General features: G+C 42.3%; 1 protein-coding gene across 1 annotated transcript in view; it reads left to right on the forward strand.

Moving 5' to 3' along the window:
* The first annotated feature begins 522 nt into the window (after positions 1-522).
* The window catches only part of COG6 (component of oligomeric golgi complex 6), a 229,994-nt gene continuing 207,151 nt past the window's right edge, over positions 523-23,365 (forward strand). The window contains exons 1-3 of the mRNA XM_082246503.1: positions 523-722; positions 3,000-3,143; positions 4,432-4,503. Of these exons, the coding sequence (XP_082102629.1) occupies positions 603-722; positions 3,000-3,143; positions 4,432-4,503 (336 nt within the window). The 5' untranslated portion in view covers positions 523-602. The remainder of the gene's footprint in view (positions 723-2,999; positions 3,144-4,431; positions 4,504-23,365) is intronic.

A 23,365-nucleotide genomic window follows, 5' to 3' on the forward strand; every position in this document is an offset into this window, starting at 1 on the left:
TGAGTAGAATTTTTTTTTCAAAACTACTGGTACTTTTTACTTTTAGTACTTAAGTAGCAATTTTTTTGAAAAAACTACTTGCAATACTTAAGTAAAAAAAATGTTGAATACTTTAGTACTTCTACTTAAGTAACTTTTTCTGTGAGCACTTCCACTTCTACTCAAGTCACTTTTTGATCGAGCACTTGTACTTTTACTCAAGTAGAAATTTCGAGTACTTTATACAAGTCTGGCTATAGCAAGGAATCCAGTCCATCTTTCTTCAATCTGGTTTAGTACTGCTAGTACCCCTAAAACCTTCAAACACACCATCTTTATTATTTTCTATACCTACTAAGGGACAGTGCAGCGTTGAACTTATGTGAAATGCAGTTGCACTGTTGCAGGCGAAATGCAGGAATAACACACATACTATAAAGATAAGATTCACTGGCTCGCAATGTGCGCATGCGCAGACACATCTCGCTCCGTACTTTGCGTGACACGTGTCGGTGTATCTGATTGGTTGATATCCCGGAAGTGCACCGTGCGTGTCACCGGGTGATGTGTCTGCGTTCCACAAACAGACTGCAGGAAGTGAGAGTTGCCTGCGTTGAAGAGAGATGGCAGAGGTAGAAGTGAATGGGGGAAATGCTGCACTTTCTACCTCCACGTCCCAGAGCTCCAACCCCCTGTCCAGGAAGCTCAACAAGATCCTGGAGACCCGGCTGGATAATGACAAGGTGAGAGCCCAGGGCAGAGCAGGCCATGGAGGGGGAAGGAGGAGGAGGATACTGTCTGTTCATTTCCAGACTCAGTGCTGCTGGGGCTTGCTGCAACTTCTAGTTCTACAGGAGACATAGCAGATCAGAGACTTGATTTTGAAATGGTGTTGACTAGAAACTACATCTAATTATAAATATTAAAGTCGTCTCAACCACTTTACCCCCCCAGGCCAATTCTGACATTTCACTCATAGATGTATGAATCAGCATTTTTTGCTAGAAAATGACCCCTAAAACATTATATATTTTTAAGCAGAGGTCCTGGAGAATACAATGGTGGTTGTTGCAGTTTTTTACATCACACGATATTTGCACAGCCATTTTTAAAACTCAGATTTTCAGAAAAAAAATACACTTTCATGTATTTTAGTGAACACAAACACAATATAATACCCAATTATTGTGTAAGATATGATTTTAAGCTGAGTATATAGATACCTAACATGTCAGGCTTTAAAATTGTGTATGCCCATGGAACAGCGGCAAACTACATTACTTAAAGATCTCCCTAGGTGAAGCTTTAAAAGCCTTTACAGGGCACTAGTTTAGGGTTACACAGGAGGTCTGGCGCTAAAATGATTGCTCTCGCTCTGACGTTCGGGCTGATACCTCACATGTGTTGTGTGATCACCGTTTACATGTGCATGCAGGACCTACATGCACTTTCACATTTGCGTGGGGACAGGGGCACTTTAAAAAATGTTTTTCGTCATTTTATTATTTATTTTATGTAAATGTATTTTTTACACTGTATCATTATTATTATTATTATTATTATTATTATTATTATTATTATAATAATAATAATATTATTTTTTTTTTGATTGAAGTTTATTGCTATGATGAGGAATGAACAACATCTTTTGTGATATCATGGGCCGGGAGGGGATCTCTTTATGGAGAGATCTGGGGTCTACGAGAGCCCAGATCTCTCCTCTGCCCTCCAAAGCATTAGATCAAACCGAGGTATTATTTTTATCTTGTTGTTGAAGTGAAAAAGGGTTAAAGCAGAACTTTTTTTTTCTTTCTCCCATGCCTGCACTGCATGGGTTAACTGTTAATTTTGTCCAAGGGCTCACCGAAAGGCTATATACTTGGCCCTTTGATCCTCCGGAGAATCGCGCTCCCCCACATCTAGCAGTGGACTGGTTCTGCTGTCCTTGCATCCAGAGCTGGTCTATGGGTGTGATGACATCAGGAACAGTCCATTCAGAAGATTGCGCGATGCTGAACCTTGGCTACCTTGGAGATTTTATGTATATCATGTTGATGTGTGTACATTCACACCTGTTTTGTGAGTATAATATATACTTTTTTATTTTAATAAATGTTTTTAGTGGTAATGCACTAGGTTGGTGCGCCCCTTTTCTTTTTGTTGTTGTTTCGCTGTCAATGCGGTAAAGCATGCTTGCCACTGTGAAACCTAAGGGGTTAATCCTCTGCATTGTGTAAAAAGGCTGTTTGATCCTGTCTTCTCTGACCCCCACCCCACTTCCACTGCCCCCAATCCAGCTTTAGTAAATCAACCCCCATGTCCTATGATGTACTTGAACAAATGCCCCATTGACGCATGTAATGGGGCTGTTTGCAATTATATAGGGGAGGCCCAGCTGGGGTTCCCTTCGGATAGCTGTGGGTAGAAGCCCACTTGAAAACAATGAAAGACTGACCACTCCTGCAGCTATTCACGGCCACTCGGCCCTGGAAGTAAACTATCTGCAATTCTGCATCCAGGGCTGAATTCATAGGTAATTATTCCATGTTTGATACAAATGGCTGTAAATAGCTGTCGCCATGATCAGCCTCCCAATGTTTTCCATTGGGGTTCCCTGCTGGGTCTCTCGCATCTAATCGCAAATGGCCCCATTCAAAAGTGTGAATTTTAGAGGTAGACCAAAAATCCAAACTTGTCTATATGCTTTAAAATGGAAGGAGGTTTAGTTGCACTGGTGATAAGTGGCTCTTCTGACAGGGGGATCTGCACTGATAATCAGTGCAATGATTATCCATGGAGCCCTATCTGCGATACCTGCCAGTGCCCACCAGTGCTGCTTATCAGTGCTGCATATTAGAGCCTCTTCATCAGTGCCCATTAGTGCAGCCTTATCAGCGCACATCAGTGAAGGATAAAAGTTACTGAAAATTGGCCTGGGCAGGAAGGGGATGAAAGTGCCCTGTATTGAAGTTTAATTAAATGTAATTTTTTCTGTATTAATTGTAATCTTCTTTTAATAGGAAATGTTGGAAGCTCTTAAATCCCTCTCTATATTTTTCACTGAGAACAGTTTGAGGAGTCGGAGAAACCTGAGAGGAGATATTGAGCGACGGAGCTTATCTATTAATGAAGAATTTGTAGCTATATTTAAAAACGTTAAAGAGGTATGGTGTGTTTTTTTTTTTTATAAAAAAATTGCTATTATATTTCAGCAGTAGTATGAAATCATTTTTGTAATGGAAGGTTTGTGCTCATGTCTGGGGATCAATCGGTCTTTTTGGAGCAGCACTGTAAGTATTCAATGAAGTATCTCCTCCCACAGGTTCAGATAAGTGTGATGCAGAAGATGCTAGTTTAGTGTTGCCATTTAGTTTAGAGACTAGGATAAGTCGGTTTAGGCTGGCCATACACTTGTAGAATTGCATGTGAAATTTTCGTGTTAAGAGCATTCATTTCATTTTCTAAGTGTTAGAAGGTTTGACAAGAAAGCTCAAGGGAGCAGGATGAAAAATTGTTTCTCAAATGAACACATTTTTAACAGTGTATGTGGTTTTCATTTGGGAAAGTACATTGATTCCAAAAGTACATTTGAATGCTAAAGTGGTAGTACAGTTTAAAAAAAGAAAAAAATAAAAGAGAAAAACGGTGTCCCTGCAAGTTAATGTAATAATGTGCTAGTTTGCATTGCATACTAGCACATTATGGTAGACTTGCCTGTAAAAAGTATCCCTCCAGCTGCACACTGTCACAGCTGACCAGGGCCTCCATCTTCTCCCAGTCTTCATTCCGGATTCACGTGCTTTGGCCATTTGAGTGGCCGAGCTGCGATGAAGTCACTCCCACACATGCGTACAGGAGTCACGGCTGCAGCACAATGCTTTGGATTGATGGCACATTCAGTGTGCCTTTCAATTCAGAGTGTGGTGCGCATGCACTGGTGACGTCACTGGCTGCAGGAATTGTGAAAATCTCCTAAATGGTGCATGTTTAGGTGATAGTCATTGTACCTACAAGTAAACTTTGTTATAAGCTTACCTGTAGATACAAGTGACCAAGTAGTGATTACTAATGACTGAGTTCTCTGGACTGCAAAGCTCTGCCTATGCCCGCTCCTATCTGTCCCTTTCTAAATTCATATATTGATTTCTTTCTTAGAAAAACAATTCTATGAGTGTGCGTACACCAATAGGAAGTGAGCTCCCAGCCGGCACTTCTGCAATCATTTTACCAGCCTGGTAATGATGTCACAGGGAGTAATAAAAGTTGTTTCCTGCTACAGGGATAAGGCATGCTCTTGAGTGGGGGAGCTAGGTTTGGGAATATATTTGGGTCATACCTATAGAAAATGTTTAAAACAATTCTATAAATGTGTATAATATAGTAGTCTGTTGAGTATGTTGCCTTCTGAAATTGATGTGGCAGACGATCATTGGTGAAAATGTCTGTTTTCAGGAACTGGAAAGTATAAATGAGGATGTACAAGCAATGAGCAACTGTTGCCAGGACATGACGAGTCGGTTGAAGGTAATTGCACCTTATTTCATCTTCCATGTTGGATTATTGACTAACGCTTCTATTTTGTTGTGCAAATTTTTATAAAGGTTGTTTTAAAGTGGACCTGGATAAAAACAGCTAAATGCATGTATGAAATGTTGGTATACAGTGGATATAAAAAGTCTACACACCCCTGTTAAATTGTCAGGCTTCTGTGATGTAAAAAAATGAGACAAAGATAAATCATTTCAGAACTTTTTCCACCTTTAGGCCCCTTTCACACAGGCGGACCGTTCAGATCCGCCTGTTCGTTTTTTTTGGCGGATCTGAACGGTCCCTCCATGCATTCCTATGGGGCGTTGGATGTCAGCGGAGACATGTCCGCTGACATCCGACCCGATCCGATCCGTCAAATCTGACCAGATGGAAACCCTATTTTCCATCCGTCCAGTGGATCGGATGGGATCGGATGAGAATGGACAGACGGTCCATTCCCATCCGATTTCCCCCATAGAGATGCATGGGGAAATGACAGCTGTGTCTCCGCACATAGCGAGGAGACACAGCTGTCATCCTGCTGCTCAGCGGGGGATCGGTGGCTCGGTCCCCCGCTAAGAAAAACGGAATCCGTCCAACGGACGGATAGTGTGAAAGGGGCCTAAATGTGACCTATAAAACTGTACAACTCAGTTGAACAACAAAATTAAATCTTTTAGGTGGAGGAAAGTTTAAAAATTAAAAACTAAAATCATATGGTTGCATAAGTTTTCCCCCCCTTAAACTAATACTTTGTTGAAGCACCTTTTGATTTTTTGACAGCACTAATTTTTTTTGGGTATGAGTCTGTCAGCATTGCGTCTTGACTTGGCAATATTTGCCCGCTCTTCTTTGCAAAAACACTCCAAATCTGTCAGATTGCGAGGGCATCTCCTGTGCACAGCCCTTTTCCGATCACCCCACAGATTTTCAATCAGATTCAGGTCTGGGCTCTGGCTGGTCCATTCAATAACTATAATCTTCCTCTGGTTAAGCCATTCCTTTGATTTGAATGTATGCTTTGGGTCGTTGTCATGCTGAAAGATGAAGTTCCTCTTCATGTTCAGCTTTCTAGCAGAAGCATGAAGGTTTTGTGCCAATATTGACTGATATTTGGAACTGTTCATAATTCCTTCTACCTTGACTAAGGCCCCTGTTACAGCTGAAGAAAAACGGCCCTAAAGCATGATGCTGCCACCACCATGCTTCACTGTGGGTATGGTTTTCTTTTAGTGACGTGCAGTGTTGTTTTTGCACCAAACATATCTTTTGGAATTTATAGTTTAAAAGTTCAACCTTGGTTTCATCAGACCATAACACATTTTCTCACATGCTTTTGGGAGACTTCAATTGTGTTTTTGCAAAATTTAGCAGGGCTTGGATGTTTCTCTTCGTAAGAAAACGCTTTCGCCTTGCCACTCTACCCCATAGCCCAGACATATGAAGAATATGGGAGATTGTCACATGTACCACACATCCGGTAATTGCCAGATATTCCTGCAGCTCCTTTAATGTTTCTGTAGGCCTCTTTGCAGCCTCCCTGACCAGTTTTCTTTTTATCAGTTTTTGAGGGGCGTCCAGTGCTTTGTAATGTCACTGTTGTGCCGTATTTTCTCCATGTGATGATGACTGTCTTCACTTTGTTCCATGGTATATCTAATGTCTTGGAAATTCTTTTGTAGCCTTCACCTGAATGACCCCTTTTAACAATGAGATCCCTCTGATGATTTGGAAGCTCTTTTGCGGACCATTGCTTTTGCTGTAGGATGCGACTAAGAAAATGTCAGGAAAGACCTACTAGAACAGCTGAACTTTGTTTGGGGTTAATTAGAGGCACTTTAAATGATGGCAGCTGTGTACGGACTCCTATTTAACATGAGTTTGAATTTGATTGCTTAATTCTGAACACAGCTACATCCCCAGTTTTAATAGGGTGTGCACACTTATGCAACCACATTATTTTAGTTTTTTATTTTTACTCCTCCCACGTAAAATATTTCAGTTTGTTTTTCAATTGAGTTGTACAGTATATAGGTCACATTAAAGGCGGAAAAAGTTCTGAAATGGTTTATCTTTGTCTGTCTCATTTTTTTTACATTCACAGAAACCTGATATTTTAACTGGGGTGTGTAGACATTTTATAGCCACTGTAGGTGCTATTTTATATGCAAAATAATTTGTATTGTTGTCCATTTTCCTGAGATTTACACAGGGAATTCAGATGAAAGAGCCAGGTTTATGATTTTTACTATTTCCATTTTAAAATACATGTCATACTTTTTTATGGATACATAAATGAATTAAAGCAAAACTAAGGTCCCACTTTAAAAAAGTTGGAACAGGAAGCCTCTTTTTTGCAGAAGAGAGATGCAATGTATTTTCCGCATTAAAAGAAACCTACCTGCTTGCAGCCTTCTAATGTACTGCATTTACATTCCAGCTCATCACCTAAGTTGAGCTCCACTTTAACTGATTTGCTCCACCCAGATTTCAGCACCAGATCTTGCAAACCTATCTGTGACAGACCCAACTGGTCCCCTGTCCTGCATCTGCATCTCTTGCAGCCTCCTTCCCAATTTCTCTTCTATGGCGGCTGGTATCTGTACCTCTCCTTCTGCTAACCACCTCCCAGTGGTGGTTTGGATGTCCCAGACTGCAGGAAGCATCCCAACACTGCCACCAAATTTGATGGACCGCTTGGCACCCCTTTTGGGTGCTTTTGTCAGTATACAGCTTCCTCTACTTTGGAACCAGGAACCGGGTATTATAGCTATATACTGCACTCGAGAACTAGATGAAACTAGCTTAGGTGCAAACTGAAACTGACTGTATTGTAAGCACACAGAATTTGTACCACGCAAAATCAGGTAAAAGCTTGATCACTTTATGCAAGCTATAACAAGTAAGTTAATTTAATGTAGTTAAAGAACAACAAACATAAACAGCTAATTAAACAGTAAGCTATTTAACAATTGGTCACCTAGGCAAGCCTAGGTGACTCAGATCACTGCCCACGCAGACAATGTTTTGACTATTCAGGGATCCCACCTCACCTTAAGACTGTCCTGCACCAGTCTACAACAGTCTATGATACAAAAACTCACTCCTACAATGTTCCAGCAGTCTGAAAAAATGGAATTCATTTATCTTTTACTTTCTTGAGGGATATTGTTGATAAATATTTCTCTCCCAAGTGGAGGGGCTTCTCCAACTCAGTCTGCAGGAGGGCCACCAAATTTCCTCTGTCCATTAACCTGTACAAGATCAATACTACACCTTTCCATCCATTACACAATGGAAGCTTTATTGTCCTTATTCAGAGAATCTATCCAAGCCTCACTCTCAGGCTTTACAGAATGATCTGTTCTCTCCATTGGATCAGAGGCTGAACTGAGCTCTTCACCATGATCTGACCGGCAGAAGCAGACAAAATCCCTGGTCTTCTCTATGGGCCATAATCAGTGGGTAGAAAGCTTGCCCCTAGTCATCTCCAAAAGCCTCTGTCCCAGTTGGGTCTGCCGTGTTATCAATTCAGGGAAAAGTGATAGGGTCTCCTAAAAACCTCACCCTTTTGCCAAGTTATATTAACCTTCGCAGTCCTCCATTGTAGTTGCCCCAAAAAATGGTCTCAATCAAGAGCACTCTGGGGTTGATTTACTAAGGGCAAATTCACTGTGCACTTGGAAGTGCACTGCTAATGCACTTAAATGTGATGTCGCTGTAGATCTGAGGGGGAAGATCTGAAATGAGGGGAAAGTCTACTGATTTCTTTCATCCAATCATGTGCAAGCAAAAATGCTGTCTCTTATTTTCCTTGCATGTCTCCCTCAGATCTACAGCGACTGCACTTCCAAGTGCACTTGTAGGGCACAGTGGATTTGCCTTTAGTAAATAAACCCCTAAGTGTCATTTCTGTCTGCTATCTGCATGAGTCATGTCTGACAAGCTTTACAATTGTAACAGGGAAGGGACCTCCAGCTGATTGACAGCCACAGCTCTGTTCCTGTGTAATGTGTGAAGGGGGGTGCTTTCCTCAGAGCTCTCCTCACTGTTCTGCACGTGTAACTCTCCTACCCCTTTTTTTCTGAGCACTCAGACAGCTTCATATATTCTAGACCTGGAAGGGAGGTAGAGACGAAGAGTCTGCAGATAAACAGGTACAACTTTTTATCTCCGCGTATCAGGATAGTTACTTCACTTGATATACACTCACCGGCTACTTTATTAGGTAGACCTGTTCAATTGCTTGGTAACCTAAATTGCTAATCAACCAATCACATAGCAGCAGCTCAATGCGTTTAGGTATATAGATGTAGTGAAGATGACTTGCTGAAGCTCAAAGCGAGCATCAGAATTGGGAAGAAAGGGAATTTAAGTGACTTGAAACATGGCATGGTTGTTGGTGCAGGCTGGCTGGTCTGAGTATTTCAAAAACTGCTGATCTACTGGGGATTTTCACGCACAACCATCTCTAGGGTTTAGAGAGAATGGTCCTGAGAAAGAGAAAATATCCAGTGAACAGCAGCTGTGCGACCGAAAATGCCTTGTTGATGTCAGAGGAGAATGGGCAGACTGATTTGAGATAATAGAAAGGCAACAGTAACTCAAAAAACCACTCGTTACAACCAAGGTATGCAGACTGGGGGATATTTTCTTTGCACACTTTGGGTCCCTTAGTACCAATTGTGCAATGTTTAGACGCCGCGGCCCACCTGAGTATTGTTGCTGATCATGTCCATCACTTTATGACTACAGTGTACCCATCTTCTGATGACTCCTTCCAGCAGGATAATGCACCATGTCACAAAGCTCAAATCCTCTCACCACTGGTTTCTTGAACATGACAATGAGGTCACTGTACTCCAATGGCTCCACACTCACCAGATCTCAATGCAATAGAGCACCTTTGGGATGTGGTGGAACGGGAGATTTTCATCATGGATGTGCAGCCGACAAATCTGCAGCAATTGTGTGATGCTTTCGTGTTAATATGGACCAAAATCTCTACGGAATGTTTCCAACGACTCGTTGAATCTATGCAATGTTGAATTAAGGCAGTTCTGAAGGCAAAAGGGGATCCAACCCGGTACTAGCAAGGTGTACCTAATAAAGTGGCCGGTGAGTGTATGAAAGGGTCAATAAGACCCCCCACATCTCTCCTCTTCTACAATGGAAAGCATCAGATCAAAAAAAGACAAAAACATTGATCCGATCCTCAAAAAAAAAAAAAAAATGGCATGGTTTACATTTGGCTATGAACCGGAAGTGACGTCATGACGTTGCTCCAGTCATCCTAGGCCATAGAGATCCTCTCCTCCTCTGCTCATTTCTATGACTTGACCGCCGGATTGGTTCTCGGGCTTGCCAATGCTCATTTAGAGGTAGGTGGTCAGGGAGCGATCCTGTTTAATCATCCTCTTTTAGGCCACTCCCACTATTAGAAGCAATCTGGTCATGCCCATTACTCCTTTTAGCATGGTGACACTAGGGCTGGTATGGTATTGATTGGGGACACTGTGACTGGATGCACTTGAGGGGGGCGTGGTAGGTTATGGTAGCATATCATTGCCAACTACTCCAAGCTGTAAGTGGCAGGTGAGGAACGGGGTCACTAGCCCTTGTACATGTGGTAATGCCTCACCAGTGCCTGGGACCAGGCAACGGCTGCGGTCATGTGAAGAATCCAACATTAAGGCAGTCCCAAACTCCAAGATGACCCACTTGTGTGTAGTGAATGTGCAAAAGCTCCTCCAAAAGTTGTTTTGTCCTATGTCACTACACACTTGAGTAGATGTATATGTTGCATTCGGAGGGACATGCAGAGCCACACCCACTCCACCAGTGCAGCGTACCCTTGTTACCTCACTCCCAGGAACAGAATGAAGTCTTGCAGAGCACATAGCTGGCTCCATGTGTGCTCTTTAATCCTTTCCTTCTCAGTACCTAGTGATCAGGCCATCGATCTCCATAACACTAGTCTGCTCCTGGTGACCAGAAGAAACGGACAGCTAGGGAGGGAGACCGAGTACTGACTCCTTTGCTACCAGAGGACCTGTCGCCTAACCAATGGTTGCTGTAGCTGTTCTTAAATGTTGTTACCCATGGCAACTACCTCCTGCTCTTAGCCGTGCAGTTTAACCCTTTTGTAGTGGTGTTACGCTTCCCCTATTGTGCCTTTTACAGAGCCAGGTTCTTTAGGAATACGCCAAATCCCAACATGCACCCCTTTGAGTAACTTCAGACCAGGCTTAGTGCAGTAGAAACATTTTTACTGAGAATTCAGTAGAACATGTATAACATGCGTAAACGTTCTCAACCTAGCTACACCTAACTGAGGCTGCCTCTGGTTACCTGAACAGGTGAGGTAATAATAGGAATAGCCCATTGTTGGAAAGAAGGAGAAAAATCCCCAGTCTACCCTATCAAATGCCTTTTGGGCATCTATTGATAGGACTAGTCCTGATGATTTTTCAGTTTGTGCTATAGGAGTAGTGTTCTTGTCCCGTTATCTTTCTGCACCCTCCCTGGGATAAAGCCGGTCTGATCTGTAAGAACCCATTCCAGCATTAGCTCTTTTAATCTATTGGCCAGGATCTTGGCATATAGCTTTGTATCAACGTTCAGGAGGGCAGTTGGCCTATAACTGGAGCATAGAGTGGTGTCTTTTCCTTCTTTGGGTATGACTGTAACGTACGCCTGCAATGATTCTTTCCTTATTCCTTTACATTGTTAACCATGCATGTAGTGTAATCACTGCACAGCCAGGGAGAGAGGGAGATGTGAGCTGGGCTTGTAGATGGAAAACTGCCATATTGCTTCACTTAAGCCCCGTACACACGATAAGAAATTCGGCCGGGAAATTTCGTCCGACGACCGATCTGCCGATTTTCGGCTTGTTAGTATGATGCTTCCGACAACCGACTCCGTCTTTTCGGCCAAAAAAATCCTGGTGTGCAGGCATTAAAATTTTGGTCCTCCGTCAACACACGTCCGATTTTCGTCTCGTTAGTACAGATTTCGACGGAGAAAAATCTTATGAGCAAGACTGGGCATGCTCAGAGATGAAAGAACACATAGAAAGCAATCCAACACATGACATCACTTCTGAAGTAGAATTTTGTCGTACGGGAAAATTTGTGTGCAGTCTAGAGCACATTCCAACCAACGGACACCACTCTGGACAAAAGACGGACGACCGGTCGGCGGAAATTCGTTGCGTGTATACGAGGCTTTAGTGACCACTCGCCCGCAATGTACTGTGGCTACTTTAGGCAAAGCAACATACCCGTACGTCACTGCCTACTTCCTAATAAAGGGGGAAATAATATGCACGCCCGGCACCGGCTGTGATTGCACACAGCAGAAGCCTGCCGGCAAGTCCCGGCCAATGGTTCAGTCGGGACCTGCTGATTGGCTGTGTACATTCATAGCCCAGAGCTTTTGTGTTGGTACAAGAACAACAGAGAGCTTTGTACAGGGGGAGCGAGAGATCTCTTAAGGCTCGTACACACTATAAGAAAATCACACGATCATTTTCGTGCAATGAATTTTTGTATAGTGTGTACATAACTTTCTAAAGCTAATTCTGAATTTTCGTATGAAAATTCTCGAAGGCACAAACTCCAAAATGTTTATCGTACGGTAAAAAACAAACGATTTTCGATCAATGTCTACCCTTTTCGTACGATTTTTGTACAAGAAAAATCAGAGAAGAAAAACTGTGCATAATCAGAAAAAATAAACAACAAAAAAAAGCCTTTGTTGTACGAGAATGTTCGTACGAACTTTCATTCATCGGTTCCGATTTTTCTGTGAGACAACGAGGAAAATCGGACGATTGTTGGCCCGATTTTCTTATAGTGTGTAACCCACTTAAGAGCAGCACACTTTACCCACATTACACATAGTTAGGCATATATTTAAATATAAAGGATCCCCCCCCCCCTTTGACAAAGTCGAATGTGATGAAACACGTGTCAGGGCGCGGCTACACGGCATACCGGAAGATAGTGATCGGGTGAGCGGAGGTATTTTCCGAAGGTCCGTTGCGCCATCGTGGAGGTGGTAAGGACTGAAGGAATACCTCGGACGCTCTAGATAACTATATGCGCTAATATTTTTTTTAGCCTATGTGAGTGCAATTATATTGGGCTTGATTTTAATTAATAAAAGGTCAAACTGTATTGGACTAGTGGACTCTTTTTTTTTTTCTCCTTGCATATACGTCTGAGAGAGGAAGAGGTGACACGCAGGAGCAGTCTGAGGAGCATTCCTTGATTTTGCTACATTGATTTATTATGGGCATTGGGCCCTAACCATGAAGATGGTGGGCAGTAGTATGGGGTGAGTTGCCTAGCTGAAGGGTGTGGATTCACAATGGTAAACGTGCACCGTCCCTAAGAGCTTGCACACAGAAGTGAACAGAATACGCAAGTCGCGCCCACATATGTAAACGGTGTTAAAAACCACACGTGGGGTATCACCGTGATCGTTACATTCTAGCCCTAGACCTCTTCTGTAACGCTAAACTGGTAACCTGTAGAAATTTTTAAAGCGATTTTTAAGTACCAAAGTTTGTCGCCATTCCACGAGCGTGCGCAATTTTGAAGCATGACATGTTGGGTATCAATTTACTCGTTCTTTTTCACATAATATAAACAAATTGGGCTAACTTTACTGTTTTCTTATTTTTTATAATTCAAAAAAGTGTATTTTTTTCCAAAAAGAATTGCGTTTGTAAGACCGCCGCGCAAATATGGTGTGACATAAAGTATTGCAACGATCTCCATTTTATTCTCTAGGGTCTCTGCTAAATAAATATATGATGTTGGGGGGGGGTTAGTAATTTTCTAGCAAAAAATACTGATTTTTAACTTGTAAACAAGTGTCAGAAAAAGGCCTGGTCCTTTAAAGCGGCGTTCCGGCCTCAAATACATTTTCTAACTAATAATACCCCTATAATACTAATCCATCGCCCTTTATAGAACCGCTATTCTCATACTTACAAGTTGTACAGTATTGGATTTTAGTCAAAAATCTTACTTTTAAAAACGATGTTTGAGCATGGCCATCTTGGATGTGGGCATCTGAAGCCGCAGTGTAATCTGCTGTGTCCTTCTTCCTGATTCCGGTTCATTCTGGCTACGCAGAATGCACCTGGCAATCTCGCGCATGCGCTGTACTATGCAGTCGGCATAGAGGAGAGGAGCGGCCGGCCGCCCACCTCACTGCCCATTTCCTCCTGGGAGTGATGACAAACAGCTCCCAGGACGCAATGCAAAGGCGGAACTGACGTTGGCGGCCGTGAAGATAGAAGAGAATAGAGAAGGAGGAAGTACAATCAAAAATGCCCTGAAAATAAGGTAAGAGACCCCCGAAAAAATTTTTAACTGCCCAATTGTTTATGAGCATAGCAAGCACTCCAGGAATCAGTAAAGTTGATAAATAGGCCGGGACTCCGCTTTAAGTGGTAAAGGTTGACTTCAGGTTTATATTTCTCCTGAGGTGCCATCTTCTGGTGAAGGCTAGTATTGCAGAACAAGTTTTTATATAAGGCTCTCAATGTGCTCCATTGTATCTAAATTGCTGGAAATTTTGTTCTTCATCCAAAAGTAATCAGCAGGTAGCTGTTACCTCTGAATTGGCTGATTAAAAAGCATAGGGAAGCTCATTGTTGCTGTACAGTAGGAGAACTCTATTTAATTTGTCTTTTGGTTGAATACAAGTGACAAATTAATAACAAACAGCAGTTGGTATAATGCCAAAATGACGACTTGTGCTTTTGTCCGACCTATAAAAAAAAAAAAAAAAAAAGAAGTTGGGATTATGATCAATATAACTCGACTTTTACACCAAATCTTTCTGGACTTCATGAACTTGGCAGCTACTGAGCTGTCACATTGCTTGTAGTGTTGTGTTTGGTTTGGATAATGCAATATTAGACTGGTATTCATGAACATCATATTTTTATTGCTCACACGTCTTCGGAATGTCATAGTCAGAGAAGGACGGAAGAGGAAACATACGCTAGCTGCTCCTGGCTTTTTGTTTTGGCAAGCTGTTCAAGTGCTCTTAATTTCACAGGCAATTAGTCCATAATTCTCTGGAATCTCATTTGGTATTGTGTTCTCTCTACTCTTATTACACTGACAAGCTTGCTTAGCTCTGCTTAAGTGTCTCTTATTAATAGATGTAGGAATGAACAGTCTCTGTTTCCTATCTCCTGGTGCCGCTGAATCCAGGTATTTTCCCATTTTGTGGGGTTCAGTGAAAGGAATCCTTTCTGTTTTCAGTGTGAAAAAATAGGACGTGGAGTTGTATTCATTTTATTTGAATTTTAAAATCATGAGAGCTAGTTGGCGTTTAGAAAGTTGAAACTTGCTCAGGAATCTCGGAGCTCTTATAACTTATAGAACCTGCAGTTTTGTGAACCTATTACTTTACTGCAGGGCTCGACTAATCCCAGGCACCAGGTCACCAAGGTGATTAGAAATTGCATCCTGGCGCCTGGGCCTTTGTCAGCTGTCTGCATTCGCCTCCCACTTGCTAACCGACAATAGCCAAAAGACAGCTACAGCGGGGTCGCCCGGTTCTGGGAGGGGGTCTATTGACGTCCTACCAGAACCCTGTGTTCCAGGAGCGCGCATCGGGCGCCCAATGTGAATGCTGTGTTCTGTGAACACAGCTGATCACATTTCGAGGTAAAGGGCCAATCACAGCGGCCTTTTACCATGTGATCAGCTGTGTCCAATCAAAGTCGATCACATGTAAACAAATGCTGGTTATCATTTCCTATCCCCAGCACTTTTACTGTTTGAGGAAAGGAGAGCCGGTAACCGACTATCCTGTCACAGGGGACATTTACACTGATAATCAGGGCATTGATCATCAGTAGCCTGATATCAGTGCAGCATATCTTCTCCCATCAATGCTTTCTTATCAGTGCAGCCTCATCAGGGCCTCCCCATTAGTGCAGCATAATGGCGACCATCAGTGCAGCATATCCGTGCCCATCAGTGCCACCTCACCAGTACCCATCACTGTAGCCTAATCAGTGCAGCCTCATCACTGCACATTAGTGAAGAAAAATTACTTATTTGCAAAATTTTATGACCAGAATCAAGAAAAAGGTGTTTTTTTTTTTTTTTTTTTTCAACATTTTTGGTCTTTTTTTTTTTTTGTTTGTTTAGCAAAAAATAAAAAACCCAGTGGTGATTAAATACCACCAAAAGAAAGCTCTATTTTTGGAATAAAAATGTCATATAGGTACAGTGTTGCATGACCGCGCAATTGTCATTCAAAGTGTCACAGTGCTGAAAGCTAAAAATTGGCCTGGGCAGGAAGGGGGTGAGAGTGCCAGGTAGGCAAGTGGTTATACCCGTTTGGTTCAGTGCCACTCATGGATTCACAAGTTGATCAATTTGATACGCAATGGAAATGCACAGAAAGTTTCCAGTGAACTTACTTTAGATTTTTTTTCTTTTTTTTTTTTTTTCTTTATTATTTTCCATGCAAGATTAAATAAGGAAAAAAACTAAAAAGTATATCACACAAACTAGAACCCTCAAGTATTTTTTTCTAATTGCCTTTTTTCTTGATTTGACTTTCGATGCTATGTACACTTTTAAGTATTTTGTTTTAAGGATAAGTTCACCTTTTGGGGAAAAAAATTATAAATGCATATTTTTTGCAAAAAAAAAATGTGCATGTATTGTTTGTTTTTTCACACAGGAGCCTGCAAAGCCTAGTACTCGTGATGAAGGGTACAAAGTCAGGCTCCTGCAGAGGATCCCTGCAGTACATGAAACATATATTACAAATGCATAACATGTGCATGAGCAATACATTTATATTACAAATAATGTATCAATATTGCAAGTTGGAAGTACAATAGACCAGAAGTCCAGACATAGTGTTTAAGTAATGAATACCAAGTATTGTTTGGAATCACACCATTAGCCCCCGTTCACATACACGCGATCCGACTTCGGGTGGCGACCTCCGAGGTCGCGGTGCGAGCAGCGCGCCGTGACCTCGGAGCGGCCGCCACGGACTTCATAACATTGAAGTCTATGGCGGTCGCCTCCTGGTCGCCCCAAGGAAGCTCCGGACCCTTTTTCTAGGTCGGAGCGACTTGTGTCGCTCCTATTAGAACGGGTCCGCAGCTTCCCTATGGAAGGCGACCTGCGGTGACCTGTGAGGCGACTAGGTCGCCTCACAGGTCGCCCTAGTGTGAACCGAGGCTAAAAGTTAGAAACCGTGTCTGCAATCTTCACATCCGATGTGGTACACTGCCTTGTATCCCCCCCCCCCCTAATGATATACCCCAGTGACCCAACTTACTCACCAGACTTTTTTTTTTTCCCCACTATTACAAAAATGGTCAAACAGCACAGGAAAAAAATGGTTAAATACCATATATAGGAGTGACCTGGTCCTTATCCTTATCGTCTAACACACTCCGATTCATGAAAGTAGATCCCATTCAGGAAGTTTCAGAGAAAAAGAGAAGTTGAATAGGGGGTGTACTCCGAATCTGGTGCAGCTGGGCAAGGTAGCCAATCAGCTTCTAACTTCAGCTTGTTCAATAAAGCTTTGACAACAAAACCTGGAAGCTGATTGGTTTCAATGCAGAGCTGCACCAGATTCTGCACTCTTCAGTTTTAGTTAATAACCCCATAGTGTTAAACACAATCCATATAGACCAATACAGTAGTAGTCACAAGTAACCTGCTGAGCCAAGCACTAGGAATCTGACAGCTTACATACTAATCAAGAACTGCACCATTACAACTTCCTGCGCTGTGTGTGACCTCTCCTCTTAGGGTTCTGTTGTCACAGTACTCAAGCCCTAAGCAACGCGTTTCATCTGGACATCATCAAGAGCAGTGCAAGCATATACGATTCCAAACTATCCTGTTTAAAACTCATACAATGCATCACACATGCATTAAAAATTCTTCTCAATCTAACTATAGAAACAAATCTGAGATGTCTATATACCAGTAATGGAGAACCTTGGCACCCCAGATGTTTTGGAACTTAATTTCCCATGATGCACAACTAGAATGCATGAGCATCATGGGAAATGTGGTTCCAAAACATCAGGGGTGCCAAGGTTCGCCATCACTGCTATATACACTAGTCTTGTAACTGTAAAGCTGTCACCACTGCATTCCTGTGATAAGATTGAATAGTGAAACTGGAGGAACGTGTGTGTTTTTTTTTTTTTTTTTTTTTTTTTTTAAATACCAACTTGTTAGCTGCTGTCTTGATCCTTTGATGATCACTGTCCTTACCAGCTTACCTTGCCGTTTAGCAGTTTCTTACCGGATCACTAACATTTTTGTGTGTTAGGGTTATTTATTTGGCTATAGCATCGTGTCACTTAGTTCCCATTAACTTGGCTAACAGTAGCCTATCGGCGAGTGTTGTGTAACTTCACACTTGGGGTTAGAATAAATTTACTGGTGCCCTGATCTATGTAGTGGGGCTCTTGTTGCATTTCTCCTATATGTAGCACCCTCCTAGGTAGGTGCTAGTGAGAGTGTATAGTTTTTTTGCTCTGTTTGCCTATCAGAGGAGCAGCAGGCAAATCTATATTACTTCCTGCCTGCCAGAGAGCAGGATCTGTTTGTGGGGTCTGCTCTGTGTGCTCAGTATGTGATTCATTGTGTCTAGAGAGTGTTTCATGCTGGTCCAATAGGTAGGCATGTTGGACAGTGGGAGGAAACCTGACCAATGGATACATAGGCTTTGATACAGTCCTAGTGATTGGCAGAGACAGGCTGTCTCGGTGCATTGTGGGATACTGTATAAAGTAGAGTCCTGGAGAGAGGGTGGCGGCTGCCTCCTCTGTAGCAGTGCAAGTGGCCTCGGGGGGGGGGGGGGCAGAGGGCCAGAGGAACAGAGCGGATCCCAGAGGTACAGGAGAGCTGACTAAGGGGGAGACACTGGAAACCCTAGAGACACAGTATCTCGAGTACAGGGGATCGTGTCAAGGGGCCTGACCTGAGGGGGGCCACCCCAAGAGTAGGATAGTCAGCGGACGGGTGTCGGCAGTCAAGAAAGAGGATACCAGGAGAGTGTCCTGAAGATAATTTAGTTCAAGTCATCTGGAAAGAGACTTAACCCTAAACCCACCTAAGTGGCAAGGGGGATTAACAGCCTGGCTGTACCGAGAGTTAGAAGTCCTCCATTTTGTGAATAGTTAATCTGGAGTATTCCACTATTCCCTTCTCACCTCCCTAATTAATAAAATAAAAGATAAAAACTACTACATACCCCTGGATGGGTTATTGACTAAGCCAAGAATTAAAGTGATAGATTGTGAATGTCAAAGTTGCTATTGGTAACCCAGGGGGACCAGTAAGTTTAAAATCCAGCAGTCCTTAAGGGGGCAGTGCTACACCTAGAAAAATAATTTTTAGTGCGCTACACATTGTCAGCAATAAATTGACTTGATAAAATTGTGCTGCTTTCACATTGGTTTAGTGCAATCATTAGTAATGGGTACTACACCTGCAGTCCCAAAAGATGTTAATAGTGGGAGTAGCACATTTGGGAGTCAATAATGCCATAGGCTTGGTGGTCAGTAGCAGTAAAAAAAATTACATCATTGGTGTCAGTGGGAGGAATGGTGCCCCATTGTTGGTATTAGTGGGAGGAATAGTGCTCCATCTTTGGTGTAAGTGGAAGGAATAGTGCCCCAAGGGCCAGTTAAAGGCAAGCAAAAGGCTACATCTGGCCCATGGGCTGCAGTTTGGAGACCCCTGCTCTAGCACAAGAGGAGAAGATCAGCACCCCGTGGTTTCAGTATTTGTATCATTATACACATCTCATTAGTATAAAGCCAAGTGGACTAGTTACCATTATTACAAATAAACTTGTGTTTTCATGTGTATGGTTTTTACTCAAAGCGGAGTTCCAGCCGTTTCTGTGTTTATTAAAAACCAGCAGCTACAAAAAGCTTAGCTGCTGACTTTTAATAAACACACACTTACCTGTCCCATGATCCAGCGATGCAGCCGCCCGAAGTCTCGGTCCTCTCCCTCGGCTCTCCCCGGTGCTGTTATCTCTAGTGTGGGCATTCGGCTGTGGCAGCTTGCAGCTTCACAGCCAGATGCGCACTGCGAATGTGCGAGCCGCGCGCCCTGAATGGCCGGCAGTCTTTTGGGACCTGTGACGTGTCCCAGAAGGTTGCAGGGAAGGAGGGGGAGAGGAGAATTTCCGCTGGAGCCGCCTAGACGGCTCGAGCAGAATGGGAGCGGGTGCCTGTCGAAACTAGGTACCTGCTCCCCCCCCCCCCCCCCAAAAAAAGGACATGCCAAATGTGGCATGTTAGGTGGTCAGGAGTACTTAAAGCAGGACTTCCTTTTTTGGGTGGAACTCTGCTTTAAGCACACTTGTTTTATATAGTATTTGGCTGGCAAAATTTGTAAGCCTCTGGGATAAACCATTCTCTTTACAATGGGCCTGTGATATATCCAGTTTATTTGATCTTTACATCATAATAGTGCAAATTAAGTATTATTGAGGTTTGCTGTGTAGATTTTGTTAAATCTGAATTATACTGATTATATTATTTTATATTTTTATGGTTTGTAGTAGACCACTACATACTTAAAACTGAACTTAAAGTGATTGTAAACCCTGCATATTGCCAGTAAGGTGACTAGACTACACAGAGATTAAACAAATCCTACATAAGTTGTACCAGTTTTATTTGCAGCACATGTTTTATTGCCCGTCTTGCAATGTGAGCCTATGCCTGCTGACTTATTGAAAACCTAATGTTTCCTATATAGATTATATATTTCCACAGTTGCTGGAAAATAGAGCCACTGCACTGACCTATGGAGAGTTCCTTCTTATGGGTACAGTCTCTAATTAAAAAAAGAAAAAAAAGTAAAAATTAGGCTTGTAAGCTTTTAACCGGTTGCCGACCGCCGCACGACTATATACTGCGGCGGTCAGCCCCGGCCAGGCAGAGTGACGTATCGGTACGTCACTCGCCTGTCACTGACTTGCGAGCCTATCGCGGGCGGGCGCGCGCCCGCCGAGGCTCGTTCACAGACAAGTCAGTGCGTGTGACCGGCGGACTCTATGTCCGCCAGTCACACTGCGATCGCTCCTGTGAAGGGAGAAAGACAGAGCAGCTTGTGTAAACAAGCTGCCTGTCAGTTCTCCCTGTGTAAAAGTGAAGATCTGTCCGTTCTACTATGTAGAACGGTTGATCTTTGCTTTTTCACCAATAGGAATGTCCCTGCACAGTTAGAATCACGCCCCTAGGACACACTTAACCCCTCCCTGTCCAATAAAGTTAACCCCTTCCCTGCCAGTGTCATTTTTGCAGTAACAGTGCATATGCATAGCACTGATTACTGCAGTAATGTCACTGGTACCCCCAAAAGTGTCAAAAATGTCAGTCAAGGGTCCGATCTGTCCGCCGCAATGTCGCACTACCGAAAAAAAAATCGCAGATCGCCGCCATTACGCGTTAAAAAAAAAAAACCACCAAAAATGACAAAAATCTTTCCCTTTGTTAGTAAACGCGATAACTTTTGCGCAAACCAATCAAAATACGCTTTTTGCGATTTTTTTTTTTACCAAACATAGGTAGCATAAAACAAATTGGCCGAAAAATGTTAAAAAATTTTGATTTTTACTTTTTTTTTTGGGGAATTTCATATAAAAAAAATGTGAAAAATATTGATATTTTTGCAAAATTTACGCTTTTTTTTTGTTTATAGCGCGTGATCAAAAAATCGCACAGGTGATCAAATACCACCAAAAGAAAGCTCTGTTTGTGGGAAAAAAAGGACGTCAAATTCGTTTAGGTACAGCGTCGCATGACCGCGCAATTGTCCGTTAAAGTCACGCAGTAAAAAATCGCAAAAAAACCCCTGGTTCTTTAGCAGGGGTCCTCCGGGGCTTAAGTGGTTAAAGGTTGTATCGCACATTACTTTGCCCATTCAGTGCTCTTTGAGGTCATTGTTGCAGTACAGTGAGTATAGAAAAGAATCGCCCCTTTTTAAAATAATTACATTTTTTTTGCTTTGCAGCCTAAAATGAAGACAGACATAATTTTTGTTTTATCAAGCTGTTTTAACTCTACTCAGTGCAACTTATACCATCCAGGTGAAAGATATAACACCAACATGTCAGAAAAAAAATTCATAAATAGAATCACTAAGTTGGGGAAAGGATCACCCCTCCCTCCTAAAAATGACTTGTAAACTCAATCAGGTGTAGCTAATCGCATTCATAATGGCACACAATGCCCTTTGACTTTCAGCTGTGGTCATTTTGATTAGCTCAGCACGAAAAGAGCTTTCCTGGAGCATTTTAGTCCCTGATAGTGCAACTGAAACAAACAATCAATTATGATTGGCAAGGTACTTTAAAAAGATCTCTGGGATAAATGTTGTGGACAGGCAAGTCAGGAGACAGCTACAAAAATATTTCAAAGAGTTTATCAATGCCTAGAAGAACAGTGAAGCCTATTATTAAGAAATGGAAGGTATTTAGTACAGCACCCATCCTTCCTGGATCAGGACGTTGCTCCAAACTAGATAAAAAATGAGCCATGAGGTAACTGGTCAGAGAGGCTACCAAGAGGCCTACAGCAGTTCTGAAGCAATTGCAGGAATTTATGACAAAGAGTGGTCATTGTGTGCATGCAACAACAATATCACAAATTCTCCACAAATGTTGCTTGTATGGGAGGGCTGCAAAAAAGAACCCACTCCTTAAAAAAAGGCCAGATGCAGTCATGACTGAGCTTTGCCAAAACGCACCTTGAAGATTCTGAGGCCACATGGAAAAAGGTGTTATGGTCAGATGAGACTAAATTTGAATTATTTGGCCTCAACACCAAACAATATGTCTTGCGGAAATCCAATACAGCTCACCATCCAAAAGAAAAAACATTCCTACAGTGAAGCATGGAGGTTGCAATATCCTATTATGGGGTGTTTCTCTGCAGCAGGGACTGGAGCACTTTTCAGGATAGAAGAAAAATGGATGGGGCAAAATACCGTCAAATTCTTTAGGAAAATCTGCTGCTCTCTGCCAGAAAGTTGTCAATGAGAAGAAGGTTTCCAACATGATAATGACCCAAAGCACACAGCAAAAAGGACCACACAGTGGTTGAAGGAGGGAAAGGTGAAACCCCATTGAAAATCTGTTGTGTTACTTGAAGATTGCAGTCCACAACAGTTCTGCAAAGAAGAGTGGGCAACATAGAAGTCTAGACGTGCAAAGTTAGTGGAAACATATCCCAACAGACTAAAGGCTGTAATTTAAAAATAAAAGGTGGTTCATTAAAATACTGGCACAAGGGGGTGATCCTTTTTCCAACTCAGTGATTCCGTTTTTTTAATTTTTTGTTTTCTGACATATTGATGTTATATCTTTGTCTTGGATGTTGCACTGAGTAGAGTAAATACAGCCGAATGAAACAAAATTTGTGTCTCTCTTCATTTGAGGCTGCAAAGCAACAAAATGTGATTATTTTAAAGGGGGTGATTCTTTTCTATATCCACTGTATATGCTGAAAATATAGTGAGGGGAATTTATCAAAACTGGAGCAGCCAGAATGTGGAGCAGTTGTGCATGGCAACCAGTTGGCTTCCATCTTTAATTTTCCAAGCTTAACTAAACAAGCCGACTATAGATGCGGGATGGTTCCCATGCACAGCCTGCTCCAGATTCTATTTGTTTCAGTTTTGATAAAGTCTCCCCAGTTTGTACCTATAATAAATGCAGACTCGCTGCTAGGTAAAAGTGTTGCCCTTGTTTGTTGCCATTTTTACTCCATACATGTGCTTCTCTTTACACCTTTTTGCAGTAATTT

The sequence above is a fragment of the Pelophylax lessonae genome, assembly GCF_965119305.1.
Source record: "Pelophylax lessonae genome assembly, chromosome: 2".
Classification (NCBI taxonomy): Eukaryota; Metazoa; Chordata; class Amphibia; order Anura; family Ranidae; genus Pelophylax; species Pelophylax lessonae.